The sequence below is a fragment of the Semicossyphus pulcher genome, unplaced genomic scaffold (genome assembly GCF_022749685.1).
Source record: "Semicossyphus pulcher isolate SPU_LCO1_2020_fin unplaced genomic scaffold, fSemPul1.0.p SCAF_9, whole genome shotgun sequence".
NCBI classification, from domain to species: domain Eukaryota; kingdom Metazoa; phylum Chordata; class Actinopteri; order Labriformes; family Labridae; genus Semicossyphus; species Semicossyphus pulcher.
In genome coordinates this window covers 21907477-21930490 of record NW_027211770.1, presented here as the reverse complement: position 1 = coordinate 21930490, position 23014 = coordinate 21907477, and the positions used below count along the sequence as shown (strand labels likewise).

General features: G+C 44.3%; 2 protein-coding genes across 3 annotated transcripts; one reads left to right on the top strand and one right to left on the bottom strand.

Moving 5' to 3' along the window:
- Window positions 1–681: 681 nt before the first annotated feature.
- On the bottom strand, window positions 682–16388 carry gsk3ab (glycogen synthase kinase 3 alpha b). Of its 2 annotated transcripts, XM_069655991.1 has the most exons (11): window positions 16325–16388; window positions 16034–16219; window positions 9543–9730; window positions 9179–9262; window positions 8210–8320; window positions 5659–5789; window positions 5273–5477; window positions 4826–4921; window positions 4133–4319; window positions 3925–4002; window positions 682–3509 (listed from the first exon to the last, which is right to left on the bottom strand). In XM_069655991.1, the coding sequence occupies exons 2-11, from the start codon at window positions 16206–16208 to the stop codon at window positions 3442–3444; spliced, it is 1323 nt and encodes a 440-aa protein (XP_069512092.1). In that variant the 5' UTR covers window positions 16209–16219; window positions 16325–16388; the 3' UTR covers window positions 682–3441. The 2 variants fall into 2 exon arrangements, with proteins under 2 accessions (XP_069512092.1, XP_069512093.1); XM_069655992.1 differs by having other exon boundaries at window positions 16034–16378.
- A 522-nt stretch (window positions 16389–16910) lies between these two features.
- On the top strand, window positions 16911–22981 carry znf526 (zinc finger protein 526). Its single transcript, XM_069656085.1, has 8 exons — window positions 16911–17200; window positions 17606–18048; window positions 18310–18479; window positions 19300–19395; window positions 19482–20296; window positions 20390–20525; window positions 20608–22212; window positions 22433–22981. Exons 2-8 carry the CDS (start codon window positions 17751–17753, stop codon window positions 22598–22600), a joined length of 3288 nt encoding a protein of 1095 aa, XP_069512186.1. The 5' UTR covers window positions 16911–17200; window positions 17606–17750; the 3' UTR covers window positions 22601–22981.
- The last annotated feature ends 33 nt before the right edge of the window (window positions 22982–23014 follow it).

Genomic DNA, 23014 nt, shown 5'->3' with positions numbered 1-23014 from the left:
GTCATTGTTTTGGTATCTGACACACCAAATGGACCAAGAATCGGTTATCATTTTTTGGCCCTGAAACAAACATAATGATCCATCTCTACTAGATCGCTCCAATGTTTTGATGCAGGAATCCTTTTCAAGACAAAAAAGATCCAAGTTAAACCCTGTGTGCAGCTGTAGCTCTGCGGGAGAGTCAGTTGTCCTTCAATCAAAAGGTTGGCGGTTCGATCCTCAGTCCATCTGTTCCTTGGGCCCTATCCCGGGTGGCATAGCAGTCAGTGTGTGAATAAGATTGACAGTTGGGCACTTTACGTAGCAGCCTCTGCCATCAGTGTGTGAACGTATGTGTGAATGTGTCGTGTAAAAGCAGCCTTGAGTGGTCACAAGACTAGAAAAGCGCTATGTTAGTGCAGTCCATTCACCGTGTTGCAGCAGTTCAATTGTGCTGATCTTATATTAGGTTAAACCTGCTGTTTACTTTACCTTGAAGGTGATCTAGAAAGACTTTAAGTAGCATTTGTGAGTTCCACTTAATATTACTGATGTTGTTCTTCTTTGTTTACACAGCACAAGCAATCACAGTTATCAATAAACATGCTGATCTAATGTCATTGTGACTTGTTTCCCCACTGTGATTATGTAAACACGACTCAGTTAAATCAAGTGTAATTAAGGCATGAATGTGAGACAGGAACAGTTTCATCACTTTATTAATGAGTTTAATTATTTATACCAACAAACAAAAACTGTCTCTCTCCCTCCATCCCTCTCTCTTCATCATCTCCTTTATCCAACCGTTCTGTTCCCCGACGACGACATGTTACCCTCAGACAAGGGCGATAAAAGAGCGGGGGCACAGCAAATTAAAAACAAAGTGTGACAGGTCGGAAGATGGGAAAACTAAAACATTAAAATAGCACATCGAGTCAGCTCTTCATTTAGGAGAGAGTCAGGAGAATAATGTCCACGTTCTGCCAGCTCACATACAAACACACATACATTCCCTGCAGCTGTGCTCGAGAAGCTCCCCAAAGGATCTGTGGAGCAAACACGCTGTACTAACAGGCGAGACCCGTTACGCTCATACGACACACAGTGAGAGAAAACAGGAGACGGTCGGACACAGGAGATGATACATGTCAATGGACAGATACATTATTTCCCCTTTCTCCCACCCACACTCGAACACACACACACACACACTCGAACACACACACTCACACACACACACACACAGAGGGTGATCCGTGCTTCCTCCCAACACCACGACCCCATAGATCCAGAAGCTTGTAACATTCCCTTCACATTGAAGTTAAATGGAAAACTGGAGTTCCACCTGTTGGCTAGCATGTGCATCTGCGCACACACACACGCGCGCCCACTGATTGGACAACACACACCAACGTCTGGATTTGAGTACAGTATCTCGGATGTGAAATCGTTTTGCATGTGACATTGCTGGACTAAAATTTGGAATAAAAATAAACAAACCCCCCGCCCATTCTTCAAATTGACCACCCCAGTGGAAAAGAAAAGACCCCCACCCCTCCCAAAAAAACACAATACAATAAATAAAACAGTTATGACAACATTGATGGGGGAAAGGGGAAAGTCGTAAAGAGAGAAATGAAGGGAGAGAGAATTAAAATGAAACATTTTGTTCTGTTTTTTCCCTCCTGAACCAGGGACTGAAATGAAATTGTATTTACAGACTGCGACTGAGGATAAACAGTCCGGCCGCTGTTGCGCCGGTCTACTAGAGAAAAAAAAAAAATTACAAGAACAACAATATAATAACAATAATAACAAAAATAACAAAATAAAATAAAAGGTACTTGATATTTACAGTTTAGCAGTGAAAAAAGGAGGAGGAGAAGAGGGAAGCAGAAGGCATGAGGGGTGAGGAGAAAGAGGTATGGAAGGGGGGAGGCTCCATGAACTGTCGGGGTTTCAGGGGTTTGAGCATCGTTTCTGGTCAGATTATTACTGAGATTAGTGGAAGTAATATAGTGCGGTCAACTTGGGCTGAACATGCAGATTTGCGTGGTGGAAGAAAGAAAACAAGTCCGTGCCGGCGACGGACTGTTGTCAGGGTGTAAAGTCATTCACGGTCAGTTCTTACCATCATCACAGGACAAGCAGAACATGATATGAGCGTCACTGGCGGTCTGTGTCGGAAAGGGAGCGAAGAGGGTTTCTCACAAACCACATTTCATTCAGTCTTCCCCTCGCACAATGAGAACTGTGAACACTTGCTGAAATGAAAATGACGAGCGCGGTGAGCAGTGAAAGCGTCTCCCTGCAGCCTCTGCACCTGATGCCATACTTTAACATAATCCAGCTGATACAACAGTTAATACCGTAAAGTGACATAATTAACGAGGGGACTGTTCACCCTACAGTGCGAGGCGACTGTGTTAAGATGTACCTGGAGCCCCTCACCGACGGCTCCCTCTCTGTACAGTTATGTTACCAGCTGGACAGACACATACCAGGCCCCTTAGCTTCCCCTCTACTCCCTTTGAAGATGTGCAATACTCACTTTAGAATTAAAATGAAACGCTTGGTTTCCAGCTTAACCAAAGAAAACATGAGCTTATACTGAAGGAACTGAAGACTCGTATTAAGCTCCCGCTCAGTCACATAAAAGGCATTCGAGGAGCTAATAATCAAAAAGAAACTGTAAAGACAGGCTGTGGTGCCCCACTTTCCAATAAAATTTAAAACCACCTCTCATCTAAAATGACAGACAGAATCAGCCAGTGCGTTCTGTCAGGTGTCAAACAGGGAGATTTAAAATAACTCTTCATCTTTGTTAACCATTGGGCAGGGTGAGCTGACAATACTTGAGTAGAGTTCAGGATAGAAAGTGGCAGACGAGCCGCTTGTCTACACAGTGTTGTACAGTACAAGTGTGTTTTCGACCCTACTAAGGATGATTGTCAATAATAATCAGGCCTTACACGCGGCCAATCAGGACCCCATTCAATGGCACCACGGCCACACATAAAATTAGCTAATGCAAATAAAATGAACATAAAAGGGATAAAAGTCAATGTAGATTATAATACAGAAAATCCACAAACATGTAACACCCCCCCTCCTCATCTCCCAAACATCCAACCCACCGAAAGTTTCTGTATCCTAACAGGCCAGACGAGCAACACCGTGGACTCAGAACTGCAGCTTATATAAAGCCAGAGTGTGGCTTCCTTAAAAACAACCCCAAAGCTTCCTGAAGCTAGCCGCTGCAGAATTCGCCCTCTATTGGAAACGGTTAAAATTCAAGGGAAAAATAAGCAATGCCGAGTGTCTATGTGGGTGTGTGTACAGTCATTTCTTCTCTATCTTAAGGGTTTGGAGCCCAGGAGGAAGGTTGAAACGGGAGAAGAGCAGAGGAGAGAAAAGGAAAATGGGGAAGACAAAAAGAAAGGATGACAGAGGGATGGATGCTCAGGTGCTGTTGTTGATGGATCCAGGTGCTGAGCTGGGCTGGGCGGAACTGTCTGAAACACTGCCCTCTGCAGGGGGAGAGAGGAAGCACATCGTCACCACAGAGAGAAGTCATTGTTGAGGGTTGATGCTTCACTGTGATAATCAAGTGATTATGATGTGTGTGATTGAACAAAGGCTATTCTCAGGGTCAGGATGGGGTTGAGCTTCATTCTAAGTCGGGGTTACACAGGCCGTAATGTATCATATGAGGAAAACACATTTTGTTTTCCACACTGCTTTTTGTCAACTGATAGCCCTGCGTCCTTGGACGATTGACATTAAGTGTTACATGCAATTATTTTGTGAATTCACAACGCTTCAAGGAAAAACAGCCCCAAAAATATATAAATATATGTATAAATACAACCCCTCTTCAAAACAGGCTGTCAATGAAAAGGACAGCAGCAACTTGAGTAATAATTTCTCTGTTGTGATACGTACCATGTGAGGCAGGCGATGTCTGTGCACGAGCGTGAGGAGGAATGAGTGTGGAGTTCAACTGGGGCTGGATAGACAGCTCTGAGAGGGCAGACAGGGAACATAAATGTTTAACTTCACATGTGATGCTTGAGGTGCAACGATCAAAAACAAGCGCATAAGTAAAGGTCATCAGAGGTCGAAGAAGGCATTGACGGGGAGTTAAACTGACCGACGGGACTGAAGTTGAAGAGGAGTGGCAGTTCTCGTCCGCTGGGCAGGCGGGTGTTGGGCTGGCGCAGCTCATCGAAGAAGGCGTGCGCACACGCCTCAAGGGGAGACAGCCTGGTCACCGGCGTGTATTCCAGCAGTCGAGAGCAGAGGGCAATGGCCTCCGGTGGGGTACGAGGCTTAAACACCTGAAATACAATACAATGATTGATATGCAATGATATGCTATATAAATTGTGTCATATTGCTATTGGTGTTGTTGATAATGAAGCGTTAACCCTCTCTATTCAGCAGCATGTTGAGCTTATACTAGTGGCATAGCAGCAGTCTGTGATGTAGCCTACAGGCTGACAGAATCAGAGGTAGCCTGAAGGCGCAGCGGGGGAGTCAGCTCCCCCGCTGCTACCTATTACAAATACTGATGTTGCTGACTGACAACTGTTTGCTGCTGGTTTCAAAATAAGGGTTGACTTCTTTTTTAAAAATAAAGAACATAACTCTCCCTGTACCTGGACATAAACCATCAAATTCCAGTTTCTAAAATCGTGAACTTTATTTTTCTATTTTCCTCTTGTATTTTGTTTCACAGAAAAGGTAAAAAAAAGGCTGTTAAGGGCGACACGAACACTAAAACTTTGCACTAAAGTTCTGATAACTGTTTCCCCTGATTTTATTCCCCGTAGTGGGAACGTACCTTTGTCCAAGGGTGTGCTTTGATCTGTGGGAATTTGAACTCTGTGTAGTTGGGGTTCATCTCCCGGATCTGCTCCCTTGTTGGTGTACCCAGAACCTGACAAACAAAATATTCATTCATATTAATCACAAGGATTGATATGTCCTGCATGCCTGTACACAAAATGTGGAGGAGGGATGATAACACAAATATCCTCAGTTGTTTGCTTCTGGATTTACTGTCCTTCATTTAATAATACCTGTACTTTATCTACATATTTAGGTTCATGTGCAGTGACAGGTGATAAATGTCTATTTCACCGTTTTCTTCCTAATGCAGAAAAGTTGACTTTATACCCAAGCCCGACTGACAGCAGCTTCAATTCCAAACTTTCTACCATGTCTCTTTTCATCTAACGGCTTGTCATCCCTTGGCTTATGGCCAATGTTTGCAGCACCCCGTCTGTACCTTGATGATCTCTACTAGCTGGTCCACACCGCTGTCCCCAGGGAAGATGGGCTGGCCCAGCAGCAGCTCAGCCAGCACGCAGCCGGCTGACCAGATGTCGATGTTAGACGTGTAGTCGGTGGCACCAAAGATGAGCTCCGGGGCACGATAGTACCGTGAGCAGATATAGGACACATTCGGCTCCCCCCGAACTAGCTGCTTTGCACTGGAGGGCGGTAGAAGCGAGATTGAAACAGACAGTTCAGGAGGAGAGTGTCAATGAAGATAAAACTTTTTAATTCTCTTCACAAGAGCAGAGAGATAAGAAGACATATGACAGGTCAACAGGGAAAGTCAGGACTGCCGAGACACAGAGACAAGACGCACAGAGGCAACATGACGCTCACCTGCCAAAGTCACAAAGTTTGAGGATGGCCGTCTCAGGGTCCACCAGGAGGTTCTGGGGCTTGATGTCTCTGTGACACACGCCCTGGGAATGGATATAAGCCAGACTGCGGAACAGCTGGTACATGTACACCTGAGGGGGAAGACAGAGAGGGTTTGCATGATGCCCAACAAGGTTTAACATCATAGACAGAATCATACACATATTGCATGAAAATGAAAGCGCATTTAGGGAAACACAAGTTCAGTATGAGGATGTTTTTATTCCTCTTATGTTTGTACAGGTGAGTCATGACTCCTGGGCGGTGTCATGACTCCAACGCTCATTCAAACTACTCAGAGCGATCACTTTGTCATATGATTACCAAACGCTCATCACTTCATGTTTCCTTATTTGTTTTTGGGGTGCACTGTGGAGGTTTGGTTGCTTGATTGTGTCTGATGCAGCCCAGAGCGGCCTGTTTCTCCATCACAATAACAACCAGGTGAGAAATGCTCCCTGAAGATGTGTACCTATCCTCATCTGACCTCTATTTGACATTAACAGACACATCTGAAGTCAATGATGTCATTCTCAAATATAAATTGCTCACACAGTTAAGTCTGCATCAATGTAATGCACCTGTGGAATGCAGACAGTAAGCACCTTAATATGACAAATCACTGGCATCATCGCCACTATCATCATTATTACCCCCATCATGCAGTGGCAGCAGGTTGGCCTCAGATTACAAAATGATTACTGACAAGATGACGGAGCGCTGAAGGATGATGGTTAGAAAGGGGGCAGAGAGAGACGAGGGGTGAGGAAGAGGGAAACAAGGAGAGACATGGCAAAAACATGAGACCCAGGGGAGAGGTGGGAGAGGACCCAAGGCATGCTGTGATAGAAGTGTGTCGCTTGAGGACGGACGAATGAAGAGAGAGAGGGATCAGTATGCATCTCAAAGCCACAGGGGAGCAGCAGGCTGAGGTAGAGAAATGGGCCATGAGACAGCTATAATGTCCTCACTGCTGCTACAGACCCAGTAAACACACAAACACACTCTCTCTCTCTAAAATGAGCACCCTTTCAGACAGGCAACCGAGTGTATTGCAAACAGACTGATTCCCATGAGACCATCTCTCCCTTTCTGCTTTCATAATCCTCGCACAGTGAGCGGGCTGTGAAAAACAAACTGGAAAGTACATTGCTGTTTATTACATCCACGGGCAAATTAATGAACTAAACTTCACCTTCAGTTTTCAATGAATTTTGTGAAAAAAGGCTCAATAATGAAAGAAACAATGTCACCCTTTTATGATTGGACTCATAGAGGTGTTGAGGTATCGACCTTGCATGGAAACCAGTAAATTAAAATTAATTCTGAAGTATGAAAGTAAAGCAGATCAAAATACATTTATAATATAGACATATTGGCAGTGCTTTGTGCTCAAACAAAGAAAACACTACATCCAAAGAGAGCATTTCTACAACTTGTTAAGCAGCTGGCTGTCTATAAGAGCATAGTGCATTTGTTTGTCTCATTTGTTTGTCTTCTGTCTGTTTCCTACAACACTGCACAGTATGGCAATGCTGTTTGCAAGTGCAGAAGTCTGGGAGTCCCAAAGTGACAATAAAGGGCCAGCTCGCACATTTTCAACCTCAGTCCTATCATGCTATTATGGGGAGCTAATGCCATTATGGTGGGGGAAAAATGCTATTTGGCTCTGTGCCTTTGGAGGCCTGAAAAACTAAACTAAACTACACTTCCTCAATCTAGGACGCCAACCTCCGATGTCATGTTTTGTTCAAAATTGTCAGGTGTGAAACGTAGACTGCAGACCTGAAGATTTTTTAGACGATCCACCGGTATATTCTCGTATTTTGGATTCTGTACCGCTCTGAGCCGTTGCCTGCAGCGATCAATGACCTTGACTGAGAAACAGTTGATTTCACTCCAGCATCTCTCGCATGGCCGTTCCTTCAGAGGGAGGGGCGCAATGCACGCTGGGGGTTGTGGGAATGTAGAATGGGTGAATCCACAAGCTCTTTGTACTTTCTCCACAGCTATGGCGCCAATTTCAAATCTTATTGCTTCTATCGATTACAGAGAACACCATCTTTGACTGACAGTGGCTTTAAACAGGAGCCAATTTCTCCTTTAATGCAGAGTTATAGGTTACAGTTACATTACAAATGCATTAACTCCACATCGACGCCACACTGAAGTCAGGATGTGCACTTAATTTCTATTCTCGGCCTTTATTTTTAAGATAAACGGAAAGGCATGAAAAATAACCTTTGCTAGTGATGTGGACTTCACATCAGACGTGTGTTTATAGTCATGAAGACCAGACTGCTTCATAACCTTAAAGGCAAATATGCACTTTCTCCTCAGAGAAATGAAGAATGTTATCCCTGAATTAACCTTGGAGGACTTTGTGTTATCCCCTAATGGACTTGAATAAACCTTTTTATGTGTATAGTGATGTTGTGAAAGCAGGAAGAGGGAGATTCCCAGGAGCACACCCAGCTGTGTGTGCGAGTGTGTGTATTGTGTATCTACTCACCTTAACATAGATGATGGGGATGGTGGTCTTGGCCTTGTTAAAGTGCCGAGCCACCCTGTACACTGTCTCAGGGACGTAGTCCAGCACCAGATTCAAATACACCTCATCTTTCTGAAAAGGAGGAATAATCAGAGGTGTGTGGTGAAAAATAAATCTGATGATACACGAGTCTTTAACACAAACCAATGTAATTAAATATGTTGGCTTTCAACATAACGAGTACAATTATTCTAACTGTATGTCGATATTTGCCACATGATTGAAGATGGCTTTCAAAGGAAAATGAAACATTTATCTGTTGCACTGACTCTTACATAATTGCTTCAAATGATGACTAAATTAACAATTACAGTTGATGCTGCTCATTGAGACAACAATTACACTTGATAAGTAATAAAACACATCCATCATTATGAGTGTAAACACAATTAATTAGCCTGTCATATCAAATATTTCTGAAGTACAGTGAAGTGGAAACAATGTCCAGCTGAATTACAGGAGAGTATATTCAGGCAAATGCAAAAAACACAATGACTTATGTGACGAATCTATTATAACAAGAATATTATACTTTGGCAGATTTGGAACTAAATTATTATTATTATTGTCCGTGACATCTTGAATTGAGGGAAACAAATGTTTTGCTTCTGGAGCTCACAGTTCAGAGGTCATAGATCAAAAGGTTAACCTGCTTGTCACTGTGCCATCTGCCCAGTTTGGCTGAATTAGCTTGTGATTTCTCAGAAACAGACGCACTCGGGCCAAAAGCAACACCACGATTATAATCTGAGGGCTTGGACACTTAAAACTCTAAAGAGTTTGAATTTGAGACCAATATCAACTTGTCTAAGACATGTCTATGAATCATCGATGATGCATGCACTATCAAAGGGCTGGGTGTGGAGGCAGAGTGCCTCATCCGGAAACTTGATTCCTACAATAAAAAATGTCAAGTCAGTGCATACACACCTTCTCTCCACTGGAGTAGAAGAAGTAACGTAGCCTCACAATGTTGCAGTGGTCCAATTTTCTCATTATTTGCAGCTCCCTATTCTGTAATGAGGAGAGGAAACGGGGGAAAGGGGGGGGAGAAGAGAAACTTGTGAATCGTGCAAAAATATGACTTTCATAACAAACTGGCTTAGTTCTTAATTAAAGATTATCAGGAAGAGCATCATATTCCAATCCTCACAGTGAGAGACACTGCTTGTAAAAATACACACATGAGGTCATGTGCGTCTGTCCAAACCTCCTTTGAAGTTGCAAAGATCCTTTTTAAACAGCACTCTGCTTAACTGTCATTATGTGAGAGAGTAAGCCTGACTAAGCATACCTTAAACCTCTTGTCTTGGAGAACTTTCTTAATCGCCACCATCTCCTGGCTGTCGATGAGGCGAGCCTGGTAGACCACTCCAAAGGAGCCATTTCCTATAACCTTTATGTCTGTGTAGGACACTTCCTGTGGGCGATCGGGGCCCTGGCCCGGTGTGGCTACCACCGTCGTCACTTTGCCGCTGTCTCCTGTGGAAGGGAGCAAAAACAGACCTTGTTGGAGAGAACTTAAATGTAAATTAATTATGAAGAAATGCACTATGGCGTCACATGAGAAACAGAATGACATAGCCCCTCCACTCTTAAAGCAGAGTCCCTGAGAAAGAGAGGTTAAACGTCAACAAGCACTTCCCTCCTTCTCTAAATGGTTGTGTGCTGGCTCCACAGAAACACTACGCTGCCTCGTAATGAGGTCCTGAAAATGACCACGACACTTTAACTGTGCTTCCCTGGGAGAAACCAGCCGAAAGCCCTTTTATACTGGAGACACACAGAGGCCTCTTAACTTCCTGTTCAACCAGAGGAAAACCTAATCATATATCAAACATATTAACCAATGAAATAAGTTTGTTTTCCCCGCAGCGTATGTCTTCGTTTGCCCAGTTCTTCTGCCGATGGCTATTTTTGGAAACTTGGCTAATTGTTGTTAAAACTCTAATAACATGAAAATTCCTATTCTGAACAAGCGCCTGGAGTGTGGCACAGCAACCTCCTTTTAACCAAGTTTGGGACCGGAGTCACAAAGCCGAGTTGATCCGTTCAGGTTGTGGGTTTGAGGGGCATCTCTGTGTGCAGATCTGAAGTGTGTGTTAGAGTCGCCCATCACAGTTTCAGCTCAACACCTCTGCTTCCTAAACAACCTTAACGTCCCCATTATAAAGATGTGGTCAGTGATGAGTTTATGTAATCTCTGTTGTGTAAGGAAAAGGAGAGAAGTCTGTCCGTGGCATAGCTTATTCAGTGTAAAATTGTGTAATTAGGAACGGGACAGTTAGTCCCAGACTGAATTGGACCTGGCTGAGATTTCTCTTGCTGTGGTGTCAGCATCTAAATTGTTAAATACACCCTCATTCAGCCTTTTCCCTTCCCTCCACGACTTGTGAGTTAACTGGTGTAAAAGTGGAAATCCAGTAAGATATAAAGCAACAGCCTCTACACCCTGATCATGTGTTGTGTAGCTACGGGGACAAGTGAGAGCTCCAGTCCTCATATAAGACAGGATGTGTAAAAAAGGATGGATTACAAGGTGTGTGATTTAAACTAGTCCAACAGTGTCACTGTCAGACTACACGTTTGACCTTGCGGAAACTAGACAAAGTGAGATGTTGAAGATCTAACAGCGACTGGCAGCTCTAGTTAGGGTCAAGTAGCCGCTCAGTGTGTTGCGCCCGTGCACGTGTTGGGTCAAGAATGATTTGACAAATCGGCACCAGAAGCAATGACACTGCGAGAGGAAGAAGAGCAGAGAGGAGGCCTGTTGCCAAAAGGCTTGTCAGAGCCTGTGATAAAAATTGCGTGGACAGTAGCACACCCAGAAGTGCTACCATTTTCTGGGCTTGCTCACTTCGCCTGTCTTAACAGGACCCCTCCTGATCTCTAATAGGTCTCCATGTCTCAAAATGGAGTCAGACAATAGAGCATCTTGGTCTCTCCCATAAATTGACAAAAAACAGCCCTGTCAGCCTGTATGAATACATTTGAAAAAGCTTAATGATTTAATTAATTCCTAATGAGATTACCGTGTCCGCTTGATTCTTGCTGACAAGTAAGAAGCTTATACTTTTCTATTTTTGTAGTTCTCCAGCCAAAACCTTCTCAAGGTTAGCCGTAGAAAGCAGCCGGAAGCACATCCACATGATTGGCCTAGATGTGATCTCTGCCCTCGGGTCAGCAGGAAATATTCAGCTTTTCAGATCAGTCACTGTGTGGTTTGTCTGCATTCCTCTATTCCAGCTCCACAGCACACTATTCCTCTGTATTTGCTTTTAGCATCACTTTCACACATTTTTAAACAAGTTGGAGTCAGAGGGGAGCACATTAAATATGGAGAAGTGGTGGCATGATAGTCCCTTGAATAATGAATGCAAAGATGAGCACTCTGGCCAGCTGTCAGTGAACAGCTTTGGTTTCTGATACGTCACTAAAGCCTGATGAGTAAGAGAAAAAGGATGAGCACAGGGACTTTCATCACACCCACACTTATTACCAATTAGCCTGGAGCTTTTTTCGAAGTGTAAAAAGCTATTTTTACTTTAAAACATGCTCAGTAACTTATGGCACAACAAGTATTTTATTCTACAAGGTCTATCATAGACAAAGTTACTATATACAGCACATTGTTTGATATTGGTTGATGATTGATCTACACTGGGTGTGGCTTGAATTAATCACTACAAAGCCACGTCCTTTTCATCCATACGTCTCAACATTTCCCTCCGTAACAACGTGAGTCATAGGCCAAATTCCGCCCTGTTGGCCCTACCCCTAATTATGGTGTGCCCAGGACAGGTAAGAGAGGTAGTGATGAAATCTATCGTTTTAAGCTTCATACACGGGACAGGGACACAAAGTTCTAATAATTGTTGTTATAATGAGCCAATTACATATTCCTTTGCATCCTAATAAAGCTTAGATATTACAGCTGATTTATTTGCAAAGTTATTGACGACCTTCCGCACAGGCAGTGTTCCCTGTTCCACTTCCTAGATGACCACAACTCCTTGTTTCCTAAAGAAATAAGACAACCTACCCTCCACAGGTGCACACAAAACATAGGCGTAAGGTCAAGCGGTACGGAAAAGTGGGAGAATTGGGATGCTGCCATAAATATAGGTGAAAATAACTAGGGTGTTTAAATTTGCTGATCAGAAAAGTGATGCTGCACAATTGTAACAAATTATGTTCTTGTTTTGTGCAAACATGGTCCTCTGTATAAATCCAGCTTTTTTACTACCAATGCCAATGCTCAACTGAGGGTATCTATATAAATCTATATGCCACACTAAACAGAACTCATTTGGATCATCATTTGGTTCTACGTTAAGTAATGTAAGGTAAGGCATTGCTGTGCTTACCTGGACACTTAATACTGAAGTGTGAGCCCAGTGGAAAATCTAATTTCATAATGACATTAATGAAAAACAGTACTTAATGCAGATCGATCCTATCTTACTTATACTCAATTCCCTTAATAGGGTCAGTACCACTGGGTCAGTATCTGTTCATCCTTTTACCTGACACTTAATAATGTCGCTGATAATGTGTGTGTGTGTGTTTGAATGTACGCTCAGGATCTGACAAAACAACTCCGCTTTATAAGATTGTAATCTGATGTAACAACAGAGTTATGAATGGTGAACTAATACGAGAAGCGCACATATTTAGGAAAAAGTAGGCCAAGTTTAAAAACAAGATGGGTAACTGACACAAGATAAAACACTGACTTTAAAATGGTTTCTCATGCGAGAGCAGGCTGTAGAACAGGGCTGAATAAAGTATTAAACTTTGTTTAGGTACAAACCAAAGTGTTGACAGTAAAGAGTATTAAAAACTGTAAATTAGGGGCGCTGGTTTAGCTCAGTTGGTAGAGCAGGCGCCCCATATGCAGAGGCTTCAGTCCTCGACGCAGGATCGTAGGTTCGACTTCCGGCCTGCCGATCCATTTGGTGCATGTCAACCACCACTCTCTACTCCCCACATTTCCTGTCTCACTTCATCTGTCTTATCTAATAAAGGCAAAGGCCGAAAAAATAATCTTTTAAAATAAAAAAACAACAACCTGTAAATTAATGATAGCTGACGAGCAAGGTTCTGTCAGATTTGATCTCTTCTAATAATCTGATAAGACCGTTTGTGATTTAAATCCATACATTTTAGACTATATTTTGTTTAGGCAAAGTTCCTGTTCAACTCGAGGGACTTTCTAAGGGCCCGATGAGACAGCGCATTTTAGCAGCTGGGGGCGGCTTTTTTGTAGTTGTTTTCAATGAGAGGGACGCTTTTACGCACTGCTTCTGCGTTGCCGAGCTCCTTGCGTTTTTCCGCTCTGTGCGCCTTGCTTTTTTGAGGAAGTGCTCTGAGCGTCATTGCTGTTTTTTCCCCATTGTCTAACTGGATTAATGGAGAGGCGGGCCTTCTGTCAGTTTACAAAATAATGGTTAGGTTAATGACGGCTAATGATTCGGTGGTTGCCTTAACAACAATTAAAAAAAGGCGCAGCAAGCTGCTCTTTTTTAACCGCAGGCTACAACAAAAAAGGCTGTCACGGTGCGCCTCGCGTCAGTTATGTGTGATCGGGGCCCAAGATTATACTCCTATCATGGTGATATAGCCACTAGTACCAAATAAGTTCAGAGACCTAAGAATGATTTAGCAACCCATGTCTGTTTTGCCACTTATAATCACTTTGCTTCATGCCTTCAGGACACATTGAGCCAGAATAGCAACATATTTTTCTTCTTCCTCCTCTTTCGATGAGCCTCAGCTGGTCTCTGTCACCTCATGCTCTCAATGATGACTGTTTTTTTTCTAATATTGCCAGAGCCACTTCTGAATCGTTCCCATTGACATATTTTTGTTTTTGATGAGATGAGTATAAACAAGTGATTGATTTGTTGCTTGCTAATTCTACCTGTTAATGAATGCAGTTATTACCTTAATTCCTTCACCAAAACTATAGACCAAATCATGATATGATGCTGCCAAGTCTTCTGATAACGGTCTATAACATGTAGGTGATGACATCTGTATTATTTAACTGCCACTACTTGCAGAATCAGAGGAGAGAAGGGGAGCTGAAATCTACCCTTTTTAACAATACAGATTCTTGGACAGCATGTGTCCGCGTTTGAGCAGGAAGACATCATCTTGCCTAAAGCTCAGTTTTCACAATGCACATTAAAAATGGAACCCCTGCTTTTGGTTTTATCTTTGCCAGAGAGCTTAGTTTGGGTTTCTAAACATTCACTTTAATATGGACAAAAGAAAAAAGGTAAAGTTCAGCCAGCTTAGTGTCAACGTGGTCTAACTCTAAGGCATTACTTTTGGTTAAGTTTCTGCAGGGTTCAAGTACCTCTGACACAAACAATGCTTTCACAAAGCGCAACTGATCCTGATGACCACGAGGAGTATTCCTGAAAACTAAGCAAAGAAAAAAAGCGAGCTTACATTAAAACACAATTGATGTGAGTGAGTCAAATCCCTGATGGAGATCTCCCGATTGGCTGGATGTACTACATTCAGCACGCTTGCTCCAAAGCAGCTTGAGTCAACTTTGATATTTCACTGCCATTCATTTTCTTTGAGAGTCATTTCACCTGTTGTAATGAGGAATTGTGAATCAAACCTGGTTTATACTTTTGATCAGGCCCTAAATAACCCTGTTTGTCTTTCCTATACTAAAGGTGCAAGCCTTTTTGACACACAAGATCTGATGCACACCTCTTTCCAACCCGACAGATCTTTAGCCAATTGCTACCGCTGCATAGCTACATGACCCCTGAGCATTCTGCAAGTTCTTGTCATCACACCAACAAAACCAGCTGGAGGGACTTCACTGTTGTTGGCAAACCAGAGGTTTCAGTGCAGGAGTCAAAATGGTGACTAGAGTGAGCATGTTCAAACATCAGTATAAAAGAAGACTACCTACTACAGGTGTGCAGAAATGTAACTGAATTCATAACTTGTCTTCAACCTGAAGGGTGCTAACACAGTTGCACAAGTAGTGTTCCAAATACAGGTTTGACAAACTGTTTCCATTAAGACTGAATTCTCAATTAACTGATAAAAGATGACCTGAGATGGATGCATGCACTAGACCAGCTGTTTAAACCCTTGCATAGATGCTTTCATGTCTGCATAAGTCACCATATGCTGGTCAATAAGCAGCTGGAACTGAGTAATTTGAGATATTTTGATTGGAGATATTTCCATTTCTTCAGGCCACCACACGACGTAAATTAACGTAACGCTGGTCTGGCAAAGACTATCTGTGCAGGATCAGACTGGACCGAGGTCGACGCCTATAAACTTACAGCAAATAAATTGAACCTACAAATGTTAGCAAGCTAGTAGCTACCACATCTGATATTAATGGCGAATATATAAGAGCGTCGGCTGACACCAACTCTGCTCCTGTGTTACAATGCAATAGCAATGGTTAGGTAATGCTGCAAAAAATCGACAAAACATTAGTTACCGTCGAAATTTCAACAGCATACTGCCAAGCTTGTCACCAGCAGCTAACGATAATGTTAGCTGTGCGATAAAAAGCCCTTGATCGCAGTGGGTCCTTAATGAAAAACACAGCTAACGTTAGCTGGACAGCTAACTTAAGTTAGCTAACCAGCTAACCGCTAACAGCTAAGGTTAGCTCCGCGACAATGATCGACATTAATTGCACTCCAATACATTATTTTAAAAATAACGCACTATACATGCTTTTGTAATAACAAGTAAGTTGGGCTAACGATGGAATTGTAACATAATACTTACTGGGCAGTTTCAAGTTCCCAAAGCTCGTCGAGCTGCTTCCACTGGCTTGTGAAGCCCCAGTTTTTCCTGTCGAGCTTCCACCGGCTACTGCTGATCCGGCACCGGCTGCAGCGGATCCTTGAGCTCCGGGAGGCTCAGCGAATGAGCTGGTCCTGGGCCGCCCGCTGCCGCTCATATTTGTGTGAACTAAACCCGGGGCAAGGTTGACCGTTAACAGCAGCCAGGCCGGTAAAGACTTAAAATATATTTCAGTGTTTAAATATTCGATATATATATATGAACTACACTTACAGCGTTCTGTATAGGCTGCCCGTCTCCCCCTTTCTTCCTCTGTAGAACGGTGATGGTGGGGGGACTGGGGAGTTGACGCACAACGACGTAAAGCACGCAAGGGTTAATGGGAAAATGAGTCATTGGTGGATTTGGGTCGACGCTACAGTAGAAATAAAAGTTGGATGTGGAATTTACGAAGAAAATTACAATAGCAGTAGTTAATAACTTAAAAACTACTTACTGTCACTATAAATTTTAATTATAGATATACAACCAACAAAGCAAAGGCAGGGTCAATGTTGCCATTTAAAACGAACATACAAAACATATACATAAGCCTACATTTTTTTTTAAATTTTTTTTTTAAATCAGACATCCACTCAAACACACAATGTCGCTAAGTTAAAATTATAAACCTCAATTTTACAAAAGAAATATAAATAAAAGAGATTGGGGGGTGTATTCAAACAGTCGAAAATAAAAACTACAATACCCATCAATAAAGCATTGTTTATGATTGACAGTCGAGCTATCCAATCACAGATACCAAAATGTTTGAGGCTACCGCATTGGGCGGGGCTTGATATCACAAGAATGGAGGCGATCGGCGGGCAAACGTTTCATTACACGCTTTGAAATTAAATTTCCCAGGACACATTTCACTTATTATGATTTCTACTCCACGACGGTGACAAGGGTCTAAGAGGAGGCATGCGCTTGTGTGCACTACGGACTACACGAGGGATTGTCCAACGAGAGTAAATGAGAGGTGAGGAAAAAGAAGGGCCCGCCGTCGCAGCCGGAGAGCTTCGGGGAAAAGTGGGTAGCGCCGCCTGACGGACCGCCAGACGAACCGGGGAGCCGCCGTCAGGAAACCGCGGTGCCGAGAAACAGGTCTGCAATATCGGAGGGAGCGCCGCCAACAGCTCTCCATATGCCATCACACACTGTAAACAAAGATATGGATCACATTTGTGAGGAGAATCAGATAATGATTAGTGAGCCAAGACTGGGTAGTGGTCGTGTTGTTAGCAATAGCATTTGTATGGCTAACGGCTGTAAATTGTGATGTTTTTTTCGCGGGATCTTACCATATTGTCTCTGTAATCACTGCTAGGTCTATTAATATCTGGGTCTTATTATTGTATAAATTATTGAGACTATAATGTTGCTGTTAAGTAGTGTGAGAGAGATACTGTAACCTATATTCATCATTTGATGGCTACCACATAACTGCTGATTTATAGATTGTAATACCTTAGTCAGTTATACATGTTGTGATTTTTTTGTTTTCCACAGGTGTTATCTTATGCTGGGCGTCTGTGTGACAAGTACTCTTCATTCATTGGACACTGCAGTGAAGTTTCAGCTTAACACTTATCACCTCATCACAACCCCTTTCATGACACTGCCTACATAAGACAACGCACACCACGGTACCAGCATGTCTGAGCAGCAGGAGGAGGCAGAGGGTGTGTATGTGGAGCACCAGTACATGTGCAGCGAGTGCCATCAGCTCTTCAACACCCTCGAGGATGTGCTGATCCACCAGCAGATCCACACGGGACAGGAGGTTGAGAGGGATGTAGAGGGGTCCATGACCATTCATGCTATCCACGAGATGGGGCAAAACCAGCAGTACCAGTGTCTGGAGTGTGGGGCCCTCCTTGTTAACCCCGAGGAGCTGCTGCAGCACCAGGAGATGCACATGAGGGAGGCTGGGATGGAGGTGGAGCAGCAAGGTGAGAGATTTGAGTGGGCATGAATGCATGAAAACCTGAGATAATGATGTACATCAGACAGCCTGTGCTTGATGCAACTGGCTTTTTTTTATCCGTAAATGCTGCGAGTTAATATGATAATGGAAAGGGAGCAAACAGATATCAGTTGAGCTAAATGCAGTTTGGACTTCATACAGTGTCATAAAATGTTCACATCGTGCTGTTAGTCATACTTGGACAAAGAAACAACACCAACTGTGTGTGTGTATGATTTATCCCCAGAGCTGTGCGAGGTTTTGGAGACAGAGGAAGCTGGATCTGGGGCCGAGGTGTCGGGACCCGTTCAGTACCAGTGTCTTGACTGTCTGGCTCTTTTTGACTCCCCTGACACCTGGCTGGAGCACCGGCGGACCCACAGCAGGAGCAGCACACACAGTAACACAGAAACTGTGGTAAGGGACCAAACTCTGGACTTGACCTAATCTGGAGAATATTTATATTATGTGAATACTAAGGCAGTCTTTCTTTCATTGTCACAGTTGTTGATTATTTAATAAACAGACTGGTACAGATGTCTAATCACAGTAACAATGATGTCTTTTTATATATAAGTTTCTTCCTGAATTGAAAATAATTGTAAATAACCAACTACTAGATTGTTTGCTTGTGCAATTACATGCATCATGTAAATTGGAAGAATCTGTTACACACAAACAGACAGACATTAGATAAAACTTGGTAGAATCTCAATATAGATGCGTAAGGATGCTAAAGAAAGAACATTAATACTGGTGCAAGCAGTACTTAACTCTGTGCTGAGTCATTCATGCGTGCACTGTTCATTTCATTCAAAATATTTATGACAGCTGTCAAAAGCAAAATTAGTTTCTGGTAATATTTCTCTACAAATACAAAAACAAACTCTCTCTAAATTCTCTGGTTGCTGACGACTCTTATTTTCCACTGAAGGATAAATCATGACAGTTCCAGACATTTGGGTCAGACTCATAGACTCCAGACTGCATTCAGGTTGCATCAACGTGAAACATTTATCAGTCTGACTATCATTTGGGCTGCACAGGCCTGCACAGACTAATGCTGCACTGTAATTGTAGAAAATAGTAATTTGAAAGGGTTTCAGAGCCAAACAGCCGACGTCAAGTCCCCCAAACATCTGAAAATCAACTGAAAGAGAGTGCTTGACATTGCTTATTTGCTGTATTAACTAATTATAAAAATGTAGTAACTAAAGTTTTCTGTCTTTTGCAACAGGAGTATGTGCTACAGCCCGATGGCACCGTCACCCCGCTGAACAGTATGCAGAACTACGTGCTGAGTGAGCAGCAGGCAGGGGAGATCTTGGCACAGGTACGACAGAGGAATATATGTGAGATTTAAACTGTGGTTTGCTGAATTTAAGTTATTTTCTTACATTTCTGTGTGTATTTTTTCAGGTACTTGCCCAGCAGCAGCAGCAGCAGCAGCTACAACAACAACAACAACAACAACAACAACAACAGAGGAAACGTCACTCTGTCTCCAAACTTGCTGCATCCACCCGTTCGGCCCTGCTGCCTCCAGTGACCGCCACCCCTGGCTCGGCCACCATGCACCTGCAGATCCTCACAGCTCAGGCCTTGGCAGACAACTCCAGCAATCCCAGTCAGCGACGCTCCAAGCTGCCCCCTCTGCTGCCTGCTGTGGCTCGACGCTCGGCTGCAAAGCTGGGGGTCCTGGAAAACGGTGTCCAGAGACTGGAGCTCAGGTTGGCCCCCGGCGTCCAGGGTAACACTCAGCAGCAGCAGCCAACAGAGGTGGTGGTCATCCACCCTTACGAGTGCTCAGAGTGCTCCCTTCTCTTCCAGACACCAGAGGACTTCCTTCAGCACCAAGGAGAGCACTTCCTGGGCCAGGACAAGGAGAGTGGGGAGCCTGGCGTCATGGGGAGCTTCGAGGAGATGCGGGTGAAGGAGGACACGATAGAGAAGGTGGAGGACATTAGGGTCAGAGTAGCAGAAAAGAGAGCACCACTCTGGGCCAAACCACAAAAATGTGAGCTCTGCAACCGCACCTTCACGTCCGTCAACAGGCTGGCTGCTCACAAACGTGTCCACGAGCAGGGCACGCACGAATGTCCGGAGTGTGGTAAGATGTTCAAGAAGGCCACATCACTGCAGACACACATGCGCACACACTCCGGCGTGGCCAGGTACCTGTGTGTGGACTGTGGCAACGGCTTCACTACTGAGATGACTCTCATCATGCACAGGTAAAAGAGGACATGACAGCAGTAAAAGCTAGCAGTTAGTGAGTGACAGCTGATGTGATTCTCTGTCATCTTTTCCTTTCTCTTGTGTTGCAGGAAGTCCCACACTGCAGACCCCCTTCACAAGTGTCAGTTCTGCAACAAAACCTTCACCAACATGACCAAATACCTCTACCACCGCAGAACCCACCTCAACCGGGATTCATCTGGAGCATCTGCCCCGGTCACTATGGTAGGACAATGAACATCCAAATGTCCACAAACTCAAGTTAGCGTTATGTTTCAATTTCACTCATGTCTGTTTTCTCCTTTAGGTCTCAGCTCCAAGAAGAGCGTCTCTGTCGGCTCTAACAATTCTACAGAGAGCAAGAGAGAAGAAGAATTCCCACTCTGCTGAGTTTAACCTGCTGGCACCTCTCACAGAGGATGAGATGGAAAAACTGGAAGAAGATCAAGAACAAAGCGCTCAGAGCAAAGGTGAAGGGAGTGAAGTAGAACAGCAGGGGGAGGAGGACAACATGAAGGTGTCCGCCTCATTAGAAGTCAACATTAAAGACACACAGCAGTTAGAGGATGCCACAGAATCTGGTTCAGCCTCTAACTCTGCTCCCCTGGATGACACAGGTGTAGAAGTTACCTCTGGCTCTGCTGACTCAGCAGAAGCAGCTCCAGCTGCGTCTTCAGACAAAGAGTCTTTTTCCTGTCGTACATGCTCTAAGACTTTTCCCTCCCAGCTGCAGCTTGTTCATCACAGACGGAAGTCCCATGTGACAGAGCGCAGCTTTGTTTGCGGCATCTGCGGAAAGTCTTTTAAGAAGCAGATCCACGTGCGCAACCACATTCGCACTCACACCGGCGAGCGGCCCTTTCAGTGTTCTGACTGCGGCAAAACCTTCTCCTCTCTGGCCAATCTGATGAGACACAATCTCATCCACTCTGGTGTGCGACCGTACCGCTGTGATGTCTGCCACCGCTCCTTCTCGCAATCCTCCAACCTCCGTCAGCACAGCCTGCTGCACTCCAATGCAGCAGCACTGAACTGCCCGGACTGCCCCGCCACATTCCGTTGGCCCACTAAGTTAGCAGCACATCGCTACACCCAACATCCAGGGGCTCCAGCACCTTTCCCATGTCCTCACTGTGAGGCAGGGTTCTTGACTAGGAGGCAGCGAGACAGCCACTGTCTGGAGCAGCACCCCACCCTGGTGCAGGCAGGTACAGGGACACAAGTGGGCAAAGAGGTGAGCAAAGATTTGACCTCGGAGCCCTCCACCTCGACCCCAGCAGAGACAGAATCAGTGGATTCAACCAGCCTTGTTCGAGGAGGTCTAGATTGCAACATTTGTGGGAAGAAACTAAATTCTCCTGCCAACCTGCGACTTCACAGACTGAGCCACTTCGCCATAGGCCCCGGGCGGCCGCGGTGCACCACAGGGAAGCGGCCCAAAGCCCACCAGTGTCCTGTCTGTGGCAAACTGTTCGTGTCTTCCTCTGGGGTTGCACTTCACCAGCGAGTCCACACTGGTGAGCGGCCCTTTCCCTGCCAAGTGTGTGGCAAGCGCTTCCGCCAGAACACACACCTGCGAGAGCACCTGCGCACACACTCTGGCGAGCGGCCGTTTCGCTGTGAAATGTGCGGAAAGGGTTTCATCCAGAGTATGCACCTGGCTGAACACCGGCGAACACACACAGGAGAACGTCCACACGTGTGTCCACAGTGTGGCAAAGCCTTCAAGACCTTCTCCAACCTGAGGAACCACAAGAAGACCCACGCCCGGCAGCAGAGGCTGGATGAAGAGGCTGCTGCCCAGGCTGCCATGGAGACCAGCTCTGCTGTGGCGGTGGTGGACGCTTCAGCAGTGGAACTAGCTAATGGGCAGCCTCAGGTGATCCAGATCCAAGCCTCAGATCTTCAGCAGGTCAGAACGGATCTCTTGGTCACCTCATCCTTAAAATGCTGACAATAAAAAGATCTGCATGACGCTAACATTTACACAGGAGCTAGGTTTAGCCCCGTCTAACCATCAATCTGTTTCAGGTGAAAGTTTAAAGGGTTAGTGAGAGGATGACATGTAAGCAGCATCTGTGTACCCACTCTCTACTGTTAAAGTAATTCTGAATTATGTTTCCTCCTCTCAGGCACAGGGCACTCCTACCATCATGTGTAATGAGTTTGGGGAGACCATAGCGATCATTGAGACCAGCGAGGGCGGAGCGCTGCCTCTGGAGCAGGCCCTGGAGATCTATCACACAGCTCTGGAGAACGGCCTCGCCATGGACGGTCTGGACGGACTGCAGCTCCTCTGAAGAAGATTTTATTCTGTCGCTGAATTTGATGAGTTCAGTACCAGTCTTAACACTGCCTGAAACAAAGTGTGCATTAATGATTAACTGGAACCAGATTGTTAAGTACTGAACAAATTAAGTTCACCAAACAGACCAAAGTGTCAACTCTCCTCTTTTACACAGCAGAGAGAGGAATCAGTATTAAAATCCATCAAAACGACGCATATTAAATTTATACGGCATTCTTTACAATAAGGACCATTGGTTGTGCCTCAGATGACATTTGTGTGATCAAGTTTATCATTTATATAAAATGGATGTGATTTTTTTCCTTCTGTTTAAAGGCTTGTTTGGGCTGTTGAAGCATAATTACTCTGTTGTAAATAGGTGAAATCAATAAATTCTTTTTTTTTTTCCAAGATTGACATTTGTAAC

Excerpts from the sequence above, each read along its gene's own strand:
- znf526 (XM_069656085.1), top strand. The coding sequence starts at position 17,751 with ATGTCTGAGCAGCAGGAGGAGGCAGAGGGTGTGTATGTGGAGCACCAG. Across the intron at positions 20,297-20,389 it reads ATGACTCTCATCATGCACAG|GAAGTCCCACACTGCAGACC; the intron begins GTAAAAGAGGAC and ends CTTGTGTTGCAG. Across the intron at positions 20,526-20,607 it reads CATCTGCCCCGGTCACTATG|GTCTCAGCTCCAAGAAGAGC; the intron begins GTAGGACAATGA and ends TTTCTCCTTTAG.
- gsk3ab (XM_069655991.1), bottom strand. The coding sequence starts at position 16,208 with ATGAGCGGCAGCGGGCGGCCCAGGACCAGCTCATTCGCTGAGCCTCCC. Across the intron at positions 5,790-8,209 it reads TCCCCATCATCTATGTTAAG|GTGTACATGTACCAGCTGTT; the intron begins GTGAGTAGATAC and ends CTTCCCCCTCAG. Across the intron at positions 4,320-4,825 it reads AAGCACACCCTTGGACAAAG|GTGTTTAAGCCTCGTACCCC; the intron begins GTACGTTCCCAC and ends ATTGTATTTCAG.